Source organism: Anomaloglossus baeobatrachus, chromosome 2 (genome assembly GCF_048569485.1).
Source record: "Anomaloglossus baeobatrachus isolate aAnoBae1 chromosome 2, aAnoBae1.hap1, whole genome shotgun sequence".
Classification (NCBI taxonomy): Eukaryota; Metazoa; Chordata; class Amphibia; order Anura; family Aromobatidae; genus Anomaloglossus; species Anomaloglossus baeobatrachus.
The window spans coordinates 738,976,602-738,988,894 of record NC_134354.1 but is presented as its reverse complement, the minus strand read 5'-3'; the positions used below and the strand labels follow the sequence as shown (position 1 = coordinate 738,988,894).

At 44.3% G+C, this 12,293-nt stretch overlaps 1 protein-coding gene across 7 annotated transcripts in view; it reads left to right on the top strand.

Moving 5' to 3' along the window:
* The window catches only part of PARP4 (poly(ADP-ribose) polymerase family member 4), a 354,633-nt gene that overhangs the window by 332,518 nt on the left and 9,822 nt on the right, over positions 1-12,293 (top strand). For all 7 annotated transcript variants that reach the window (XM_075337413.1, XM_075337414.1, XM_075337416.1 and 4 more), the window contains one exon: positions 2,854-2,986. In XM_075337413.1, coding sequence (XP_075193528.1) covers positions 2,854-2,986 — 133 coding nt within the window. The remainder of the gene's footprint in view (positions 1-2,853; positions 2,987-12,293) is intronic.

The following is a 12,293-nucleotide window of genomic DNA, read 5'->3' as shown; positions in this document are numbered from 1 at the left end:
CCCTTGTATAAATTGGTGTCACCAGGTTCTTGCTTCTTAATCTGACGTCAGCAGGAAATAGGGAAAGGGGCCCCGATTGCAGTGCTCTTTTAGTTATTGGGCTTCTTGCTACAGTTTTGATAAAATCAATGTTTTATCTGCTGTTGTTCTTCTAGTCCTCTCAATGATGAGCTCTGACTCACAATGCCAACACTATTGATTGCTAGCTTTCTGCCTACGCTGTGCACAAGGGTAGCTGAAGCTTACGGATATCAAACAATATACTGCTCAAAAAAATAAAGAGAACACTAAAATAGCACATCCTAGATCTCAATGAGTGAAATATTCCAGTTGGAAATCTTTATTCATTACATAGTGGAATGCTTTGAGAACAATAAAACATAAAACTGAGCAATCTAAATCAAAATTAATATCCCATGGGGGTCTGGATTTGGAATAATGCTCAAAATCAAAGTGGAAAATCAAATTACACAGACTGATGCAACTTCAGGGGAAATTTCTCAAGACAAGGAAATGAGGCTCAGTTGTGTTTGTGGTTCCACGTGCCTGTATGACCTCCCTACAACACCTTGGCATGCTCCTGATGTTCTCCTGAGGGATCTCCTCCTAGACCTGGATTAAAGCATCAGTCAACTCTTGGACAGTCTGTGGTGCAACATGGTGTTGGTGGATCGAGGGAGACATGATGTCCCAGATGTGCTCGATTGGATTCAGGTCTGGGGACCGGGCGGGCCAGCCCATAACATTGATGCCTTCATGATGCAGGGACTGCGGAGACACTTGAGCCACATGAATTCTAGCATTATCATGCATCAGAATGAATCCAGGGCCCACTGGACTTGCATATGGTCTCACAACGGGTCTGAGGATATCATCTCTGTACCTAATGGCAGTCAGAGTACTTCTGGCTAGTACATGGAGGGCTGTGCAACCTTTCAAAGAGATGCCTTCCAAAACCATTACTGACCCACTGCCAGACTGGTCATGCTGGAGGATGTTGCAGGCAGAAGAACGCTCTCCACGGCATCTCCAGACTGTGTCACATGTGCTCTCATCCATGAAGAGCAGGTGGTGACAATGTCAAATCTGCCAATCGTGGTGTTCTCCGGCAAATGCTAATCGCCCTGCATAATGTTGGGCTGTAAGCACAACACCCACTTGTGGACATTGAACCCTCATACCACCGTCATGGGGTCTGTTTCTGACAGTTTGAGCAGACCCATGAATGTTAGTGGCCTGAGCAGGGCAGATCAAAGTACGCCTGCGCAGGACCTCAGTGCTGGCGAGTGTGTATGACGTAGAACGCATCAGGCGCGTCGGCTTCACAAGAAGGAAGACCAAGATGGCCGAAAGAGGAAGCGCCAGTCCCGGAGAACGGCGCCACCCATTTGACCAGTCTGTACTGGAGCGACCTCCTAGGTGAGTATTATAAAGTGATTTTTATATTCTACACAGCGGCCTTGGCTCTTATATACAGCATGTTAGAATGCTGTATATAAGAGCCCAGTGGTGGTGGCCATAGCTTATAGGCCCCAAATCTGGTGACCACTTCCCTTTAATGTGGAGTTCAAGAGGCATAGAGTGTATTTCTCTCACAAATACAAAGAAAAAAGTTTTCTGAAAAGGGAAAACCCCTTTAATACATATAGGAATAGGTGTTTTTTAATTTATTAGACTTGTTATAAATATTAATGTAATCCATTATATTACTGGTTGCAATGAAGTATATGGTGTGTAAATCACAATGCAGGAAAAATAGGAAAGATGAATACCATGTATATATGACTGACGGAGTCACAGTGGGTCCGCCATTTAGTCCACCTTGAATGCCAATACACCAATAGACTTGGGGGCAGCAGATTATTATTATTATTATTATTTATTATTATAGCGCCATTTATTCCATGGCGCTTTACAAGTGAAAGAGGGTATAAGTACAACAATCATTAACAGTACAAGACAGATTGGTATAGGAGGAGAGAGGACCCTGCCCGCGAGGGCTCACAGTCTACAGGGAATGGGTGATGGTACAATAGGTGAGGACAGAGCTGGTTGTGCAGTGGTCTACTGGACTGAGGGCTATTGTAGGTTGTAGGCTTTTTGGAAGAGGTGGGTCTTGAGGTTCCTCTTGAAGCTTTCCATGGTAGTGGAGAGTCTGATGTGCTGAGGTAGAGCGTTCCAGAGTATGGGGGATGCGCGGGAGAAATCTTGTACACGATTGTGGGAAGAGGAGATAAGAGAGGAGCAGAGAAGGAGATCTTGTGAGGATCTAAGGTTGCGTGCAGGTAGGTACCGGGAGACTAGGTCACAGATGTAGGGAGGAGACAGGTTGTGCATGGCTTTGTATGTCATGGTTAATGTTTTGAACTGGAGTCGTTGGGCGATGGGAAGCCAGTGAAGGGATTGGCAGAGTGGCGAGGCTGGGGAGTAGCGAGGGGAGAGGTGGATTAAGCGGGCTGCAGGGGTGCAAGAGTGTTGGAAGGTAGGCCAGAGAGCAGGAGGTTGCAGTAGTCGAGGCGGGAGATGATGAGGGCATGCACTAATGTTTTTGCAGATTCTTGGTTAAGGAAAGCACGGATCCGGGAGATATTTTTGAGTTGTAATCGGCATGAGTTGAAGAGGGCTTGGATGTGTGGCTTGAAGGATAGAGCAGAGTCGAGGGTCACTCCAAGGCAACGAGCTTGTGAGATGGGGGTGAGTGAGCAACCATCGAGTTTGATGGAAAGGCTTGTTGGAGGAGATGAGTGAGGAGGAGGAAAGACAGATCAGGTGGGGATTCCAAGTTTTGCTTCTTGTAGATGTTACAAGATGTCAGACGGACAATTTTATATCTTTACATTTGTCTTTTACCAGGTGCCAGAGGAATCGATGCAATTCACAAACTGATTGCTACACTCCTGGTGCTGCAAATAATCCGGGCTCACAATATACTGAGCGACATCAAATTTAAAACATTGATGAAGTTGGACCCGTCCATCCCAATCAGGTAGGATTGTCAGAAAACTAGAAATCATGTGCATAATTTTGTGTAAATTGTAACTTTGGAGAACAGAATCTCATCTCCTCCTATCTTATTGCTATCTGCTTTACAGAGATAAATGGCTGTGGAGTTGGTAAGATAAAGGTCCATTTCTGACTGCGTCTGGTTCCTTCTTTAAATCGAATATGTCACCAGATTTTTGCTACTTAATCTGAGAGCAGAATAATGTACAGACGGAGGCCCTGATTCCAGCAATTTGTCACTTACTGTGTTGCTTGCTGTAGCATTGATAAAATCACTGTTTTATCAGCAATAGATTATTAGTAGAGGACCAGTTATCCTGCTGCAAGGTAGTCCTCCATATTCATGATGTCATGGTTCCACCTCCCCGTCTACATGGCTAGGGGACGGAGCCCTCTCTCGGGCCTCACTTCCGGAACTTGGATGCTTTAAATTCTGTCATCTCTGGTGAACCAGCGCCGGCTATAAGCTTAGCACTGCTTTGGCTGTGATTGCTGGTCCCTGTATGTGTTTCCTGATCCGTCCTTTCCATGTGCTCTCTGTGTTCCGTCCCACCTCCTTCCTTCCCACAATAGCCCCAGATGTTCCCCCTTCTCCTACCTCCCCACTCAGTTGCTTCCTCTGGTACTGACCTCGGCCTGACCTCAACCTCGCTTTTGCTCGTACCTCCAGTCTTTTTTTTTACCAAACTATGTATGACCTGGCCTGCCTGACCATCCCCCGCTCGCCCCGTGGCCTTTGTATTCTGGCTGACTCTGCAGGGCAGTGCTCCAGCACACACTGTGTGTCCACGTCCATGCTGATTCAGCTCTGTGTAGTGTCTTTTCCTGCACGACTCCAGCTCCCCCTGGTGGTAGGACACATGAGCTGTATAACTCCGCCCCACCGCATATTGGCAGCTTTCTGCTTAGACACAGTTTGCACTGCTGTAAGTCAGTGATGTGAGAAGCGTTAGAGTGCAGCAGTCAAAGCTATATCATACTGGTCTCGAATGGGGTAGCAAATACCGGTAACTGATTTCTTTTACATACAGCAATGTTATGGCATTGCTGTATAAAGCACAAGCGGATCAGACGATCGCAGGTTATAGTCCCTTTAAGGGACTATTAAAACTAGTGAAAACTTAAAAAATGTTAACGTTCAAATGACCATTTTTTGCCTCATTAAAAATAAAGACAATAAAAAAAAAATTATAATAATAAAATAATATTGAAAAAAATACACGCATGGTATCGCCACATTCAGAAAAGTCTGATCTATCTAAGAATAATTGACATGGAAAAAATCAAGAACCCCAAAATAACGTATTTTTAGTTGTTGCAATACCAATAAAAAAATGCTGTAACAAGCGATCAAAACGTCATATCTATCCTAAAATGGTATCAGTAAAAACGTCATTTTGCCCCAGAAAAATATGCTATCACATGGCTCCATCAACCGAAAAATTAAAAAAATGACGGGTCTTGGAAGATGACAACACAACCCCCCCAAATTTATTTTTATTTTACAAACTTCAGATTTTTTTTTTACCACAAAATGTACACTGTAAAAACAATTAATAAAATAATTAAAAAAAACTACATATGTTTGGTATTACCGTAATCGAACGGATGAGGAAAATAATATTGCAAGGTCATTGTTACCACAAAATGTACATCGAAAAACAATTCCTAAAAAACCATGTTAGAAATATTTTTTTTTTCATAATTTTATCCATATTTGGAACTTTTCCCCATTTTACAGTACATTGTGTTAAAATAAGTAGTGTCTGTCAAAAATACAACGCATCCCACGAAAGAACAAGCCACTATATACCTGTCGACAGAAAAATTTAAAAAAGTTAACCCTGGGAAGAAGGGGAGTAAAAAATGAAAATATCAAAATGTAATTTGGCCCGGTTGTAAAAGGGTTAATTATTAGAATAATTTTTGTGGTTTTTTTCACTATACATGGAGTTTAGTTTTTGTTATTTTCAGATTCTTTTTATTTTTTTGATGATGTCTGGAGTGAGAAAATGTGAAGAAATATAGGAAATAAGTTTCTATTTTTGCCATTTTTTATTACGACTACAAAACCATACTAAAACATTTTAAATTGTGCTCCTCTTTCTATAAGTTATTTTTGTAAATTGAACATATTTTTTTCTCAACAGAGGTAGAGCTGCAGTGTTTTCCAAAGGAGTTTTTGGTTTTTTTTTTTTTTTTATTTTTTCTAATCTGGTTTAATGTTTGTACTTAATGTATTTATTTTTAATTTATTTTACACACTGTTCCCCCCCCATAAAAGACCTTTGGGTTATTGCCGATTTTCCCTGTAACTTGGGCTGTTATGTTAGCCTCAGTTACAGGAGAAGTTCAGCCTCCTGGAGCTGCCTATTGCCAACAGCTCCTGCTCCCTCCATTAACAAGAGATCACATGACCACATAGTCTGGAAACGGAAGCTCTGTCAGTACTGAGGAGTCTGACTCTGTCTGACAGCCGGTTTCCTGCCAATCCTCTGCAAACTGCTTACTCTGCATTGACATTTTAGGCTATATACCCATACTGCAGATTTGGTGTAGAACTGTTCTACACCAGATCTGCATGCTGTGGAAAAAAAAACGGATGCAGTTTTGACACAGTTTTGGTGCAGTTTTTGTTGCCTTTTTTTGGCCCATAAAGAAAGTCAATGAATTGAAGGCAATGGGTGAAAAATGCTGCTAAACCTGACCAATAATTGACATATTGCAGATTTTTCCTGCACCAAAATCTGCACCAAAATCGCATGCAAAAAAATCCGCAGCGTGTAGACAGAAAATCTAAAATTCCATAGGCTTTATTGGCTTCAGGAGAGGCATGCAAATTTTGTGCTGATTTTAAAAAAACTGCAGTGTGTTCACAGGGCCTTAAGCCCGCTTTACACACTACAATATATCTTACGATGTGTCGGCGGGGTCACGTCGTAAGTGACGCACATCCGGCATCGTAAGGTATATTGTAGCGTGTGGCAACAACATGCGATTGCGAATGAACAGTAAAACGTTCATCGCACGCACGTCGTTCATTCCTCACGAATTGAACGTCAGGTTGTTCATCGTACGCAGTGTGTGACACCCCGGGAACGATGTCAGATCTTACCTGCATCCTGCGGCTCCCGGACAGCAATGCGGAAGGAAGGAGGTGGGCGGGATGTTTACGTCCCGCTCATCTCCGCCCCTCCGCTTCTATTGGCTGGCTGCCGCGTGACGTCCATGTGACGCTAAACGTCCCTCCCACTCCAGGAAGTGGACGTTCGCCGCCCACATCGAGGTCGTATGGACGGGTAAGTACGTGTGACGGGGGTTAATCGTTTGTGCGGCACATTCAACAAAATTGAACGTGCCACACATACGATGGGGGCGGTTACGATCGCATACGATATCGTATGCAGAATCGTAACATGTAAAGCAGGCTTTAGAGTGTCAATGCAGAGGAAAATGTGGACCGCATGGACGTTTAACGTCTGTGGGCAGTCCAGAAGTGATTAACTTGGTTAAAAGGGCAGCCAACTTACCTGACCTGCTGCAACAGCTGTTTAAGAGGTATTGTCTGATGTCCAGCCGCATATCAGATTTCCAAGGGAGTTATGAGCATGCATATTGTGACTAGGGATGGGCGAACCCGAACTGTAAAGTTCGGGGTCCGTACTGAATACATGATGTTCGTGCACACGACCCCGAACACAAGCTTTCTGGGACATTCGTGTTACAGTTCGTGTAACCGTTCGGGTCTAGGAGCTGTTAAAAAACCACGTTATTAAAAAAAACATTATGATCATACTTACAGGTCCGCATCCCGGGGCTTCTGCTTCGGCGTCCGTCCGATCATTGCTGTTCCCCCCGGTAAGCACCTCTGGCTAATAGGACCTGCTGTGACCGTGACATCATACCCATGTGATCAGTCACGTGTGAATGTTGTATTACTTCATTGGCTACAGACTGGTCACGTGAGTATGACGTCATCAAAGGTCCTGGTGCCCCGTGATGCGAGTGTCATCGCATCACGGCGCACAATCTCTCGACGGCAGAGGGTCAGCTGCATGTATTTCCACAGCTGAGGCGCTGCTGTCGGGAGACTGGGGTGATGCAATGCGAGACGCAAGTGCAATCATCCCCTCACTGTCAGCCTCTGTTTCATCGCTATGTCCAGAGCCAGGGAAGGAGTCTTGCGAGGATAATTTGCATATTCCCAGTGCCTTCTGGGATAAGTGAAGAGTCACCGCGAGCTCAAGGAGAACCGGGTTTTGGCCGTTACAGCCGGAAGGAAGACTTCTGAAAGCCAGGGAAGGAGTCTTGCGAGGATAATTTGCATATTCCCAGTGCCTTCTGGGATAAGTGAAGAGTCACCGCGAGCTCAAGGAGAACCGGGTTTTGGCCGTTACAGCCGGAAGGAAGACTTGCGAGGATAATTTGCATATTCCCAGTGCCTTCTGGGATAAGTGAAGAGTCACCGCGAGCTCAAGGAGAACTGGGTTTTGGCCGTTACAGCCGGAAGGAAGACTTCTGAAAGCCAGGGAAGGAGTCTTGCGAGGATAATTTGCATATTCCCAGTGCCTTCTGGGATAAGTGAAGAGTCACCGCGAGCTCAAGGAGAACCGGGTTTTGGCCGTTACAGCCGGAAGGAAGACTTCTGAAAACCGCGTGAATTTTAGCCTGTCTTCTTCATTGTGAGCGTGAGTGAGCAAAGTGTGAGCAAAAGTAAGTGTGAGTAGAATTGTTTGTATTTAGTTGTTTAATTACTTAACATTTGTTTAGTGCTATCCCGATTAGAAAATGTGCTCCACTATTGCTAATGCGATCCAGTGTACATCTTGTCTCATGTATGCAGTCCTTGAAAAGCCGTTCGAGGGTGCATACTGTTGTTCGAGATGTGAGCAAGTTGCACATTTGGAAGCCCAGATACTGGATCTAAATGAGCAGCTGGCAACTCTGAGATGCATTAGCAATATGGAAAGGAGTGTGCTGCTCACTGAGCAGCAGCTTGCTGGGTCAGATGTGGGGGAGGATCGTAGTAGGGAGCGGCAGGACGGTGAGGTAGGTAGCTGGGTGACAGTTAGAAAGGGGGGTAAAGGGAAAAGTGCTAGGATGGCTAGTCCTGAAGTGACACACCCCAATAGGTTTGCAAACTTGGCAGATGAGGGGGATGTCATTACAGGGGTAGCATTGCTGCAGCAAGGCATGACCTCTGAACGCCAGAGGAGTGTCTGCTCCAGTAAGGGGGGGAATAGGAGTGCAGGGCAGGCAAGACAGGTACTGGTAGTGGGGGACTCAATTATTAGGGGGACAGATAGGGCAATCTGTCACAAAGACAGGGATCGCCGAACAGTGTGTTGTCTTCCTGGCGCTAGAGTTCGGCACATCGCTGATCGGGTTGACAGATTACTGGGAGGGGCTGGGGAGGACCCAGCGGTCATTGTACACATTGGCACAAATGACAAAGTTAGATGTAGGTGGAAGGTCCTTAAAGATGATTTCAGGGAATTAGGTTGTAAGCTTAAAGCATGGACCTCAAAGGTGGTATTTTCGGAAATACTACCTGTGCCACGAGCCACACCAGAGAGGCAAAGAGAGATCAGGGAGGTTAACAGGTGGCTCAGGAATTGGTGTAGGAAAGAGGGTTTTGGGCTCCTGGAGAATTGGGCCGATTTTTCAGTTGGCTACAGATTCTATGCTAGGGATGGGCTGCATCTTAATGGGGAAGGTGCAGCTCTGCTGGGGCAGAAAATGGCTAGAAGGTTGGAGGAGTGTTTAAACTAGGAATGGGGGGCGAGGGTATTCACTTTATAGAAGGGGAATGTAGTGCAGATAGTGACCAGGGCACAAGTAATGAAATTGGGGGTGGTACGGGGGGAAGGGTTAGGACAGTTAATACAGTAAGCAGGAATACAGGTACAGAGTCATACGTAACGTGCATGTACACTAATGCCCGAAGCCTCACAAATAAGGTGGAGGAATTAGAATTAATATTGTTGGAAGAAAATTATGATATAGTGGGGATATCAGAGACATGGCTGGATGAGAGCTATGACTGGGCTGTTAATTTACAGGGTTATAGCCTATTCAGGAATGACCGTACAAATAAGCGAGGGGGAGGTGTGTGTCTATATGTAAAATCATCCTTAAAACCCATCCTGCGTGACAACATATGTGAGGGTACTGAGAATGTAGAGTCCCTATGGGTGGAGATAAGGGGGGGGAGAATGAATAATAAAATACTGATAGGGGTGTGTTATAAGACGCCGAATATTATGGAAGAGGTAGAGAATCTCCTCATAAATCAAATTGATAAAGCAGCGAGTCTCGGAGAGGTAATTATTATGGGGGACTTTAACTATCCTGATATAAATTGGGGAACAGAAACTTGCAGTTCCAGCAAAGGAAATAGATTTTTGATAACAATGAAAGATAATTACCTTTCACAAATGGTACAGGACCCCACAAGAGGGGGAGCACTACTAGACCTTGTACTAACCAATAGGCCAGACCGCATATCAAATATACAAGTTGGGGGTTACTTGGGGAATAGTGATCACAAAATAATAAGTTTTCATGTATTCTTTAGTAAGATGTCTAGTAGAGGGGCTACAAGGACACTAAACTTCAGGAAAGCAAATTTTAAACGGTTGAGAGATGATCTTAGTGCAATAAACTGGGATGATGTACTAAGTAATAAAAGTACACAAAGCAAATGGGAGACTTTTATGAGCATCCTGAATAGGGCTTGTACAGAAAATATACCCTATGGGAACAAACATGCTAGAAATAGGAGGAAACCCCTATGGCTAAATAGAGCTGTAAGGGAAGCAATAAAAGAAAAACAGAAAGCCTTAAAAGAATTAAAGAGGGTAGGTAGTGATGAGGCATTATATAATTATAGAAAACTAAATAAAATATGTAAAAAGCAAATTAAGTTAGCTAAGTTTGAGACAGAGAGACTCAAGTAAAAATAATCCTAAAATATTCTTTAACTACATAAACAGTAAAAAACTGAAAAGTGATAGTGTTGGCCCCCTTAAAAATAGTCTTGGTGAAATGGTGGAAGGGGATGAGGGTAAAGCCAACCTGCTGAATGACTTTTTTTCTACGGTTTTTATACAAGAAAATGCCATGGCAGATGACATGACCAGTGGTACCATAAATTCACCCTTGAATATTACCTGCTTAACCCAGCAGGAACTATGCCGCCGCCTCGAAATCACTAAGGTTGACAAATCTCCGGGCCCGGATGGCATACACCCCAGAGTACTACAGGAATTGAGTTCTGTGATAGATAGACCATTATTTTTAATCTTCTCAGATTCCTTAATAACAGGGTCGGTACCGCAGGACTGGCGCATAGCAAATGTGGTGCCAATATTCAAAAAGGGGACAAAAACTGAGTCGGGAAATTATAGGCCAGTAAGTTTAACCTCTACGGTTGGTAAAATCCTTGAGGGTTTCTTGAGAGATGCTATACTGGAGTATCTCAAGAAAAATAACCTTATGACATGGGTTTATGAGGGATCGATCCTGTCAAACTAATTTCATCAGCTTCTATGAAGAGATAAGTTCAAGTCTGGACCAGGGAAATGCAGTGGATGTTGTGTATATGGACTTTTCAAAAGCTTTTGATACGGTGCCACACAAAAGGTTGGTACATAAAATGAGAATAATGGGGATAGGGGAAAATATGTGTAACTGGGTTAAAAACTGGCTCAGTGATAGGAAACAAAGGGTGGTTATTAATGGTACGTACTCGGACTGGGTCTCAGTTCATAGTGGGGTACCACAGGGGTCAGTATTGGGCCCGCTTCTTTTCAACATATTTATAAATGACCTTGTTGGGGGCATGCGGAGTAGAATTTCAATATTTGCAGATGATACTAAACTCTGCAGGGTAATCAATACAGAGGAGGATAATTTTATATTACAGGGAGATTTATGTAAATTGGAGGATTGGGCTGAGAAGTGGCAATTGAAGTTTAATGTAGATAAATGTAAGGTCATGCACTTGGGTAGAGGAAATAACATTTATGATTATGTACTTAATTGTAGAACACTGGGTAAAACAGACACAGAAAAAGACTTGGGTGTATGGGTGGATGGTAAACTTCACTTTAGTGGACAGTGTCAGGCAACTGCTGCCAGGGCTAATAAAATAATGGGATGTATTAAAAGAGGTATAAGTGTTCATGAAAAAAATATACCGTAGTTCTACCTCTGTACAAGTCACTAGTGCGACCGCACTTAGAATACTGTGTACAATTCTGGTCACCGATATATAAGAAGGACATAGCTGAACTGGAGAGGGTGCAGAGAAGAGCCACCAAGATTATTAGAGGAATGGGTGGGCTGCAATACCAAGACAGGTTATTAAACTTGGGGTTATTTAGTTTGGAAAAACGAAGGCTTAGGGGGGATCTAATCACAGTGTATAAATATATGAGGGGACAGTACAGAGACCTTTCCAAAGATCTTTTTACACCTAGGCCTGCGACTGGAACACGGGGGCATCCGCTACGTCTTGAGGAAAGAAGGTTTAATCATAATCACAGACGAGGATTCTTTACTGTACGAGCAGTGAGACTATGGAACTCTCTGCCGCATGATGTTGTAATGAGTGATTCACTACTAACATTTAAGCAGAGCCTGGATGCCTTTCTTGAAAAATTTAATATTACCAGTTATGTATATTAGATTTTATGACAGGGTATTGATCCAGGGAACTAGTCTGATTGCCGGATGTGGAGTTAGGAAGGAATTTTTTTCCCCATTGGAGCTTATTTGACACATTGGGTTTTTTTTTGCCTTCCTCTGGATCAACATGTTAGGCTACGGGTTGAACTAGATGGACTTAGGCGGGCTTTGCACACTACGACATCGCAGCCCGATGCTGCGATGCCGAGTGCGATAGTGCCCGCCCCCGTCGCAGCAGCGATATGTGGTGATAGCTGGCGTAGCGAAAGTTATCGCTACGCCAGCTTCACACACACACTCACCTGCCGTGCGACGTCCCTGTGGCCGGCGACCCGCCTCCTTGTTAAGGGGGCGGGTCGTGCGGCGTCACTGCGACGTCACACGGCAGGCAGCCAATCAGAGCGGAGGGGCGGAGATGAGCAGGATGTAAACATCCTGCCCACCTCCTTCCTTCCGCATATCCTACGGAAGCCGCAGTGAGGCCGGTAGGAGACGTTCCTCGCTCCTGCGACTTCACACACAGCGATGTGTGATGCCGCAGGAGCGAGGAACAACATCGGACCGTCGCGTCAGCGTAATCATGGATTACGCCGACGCTG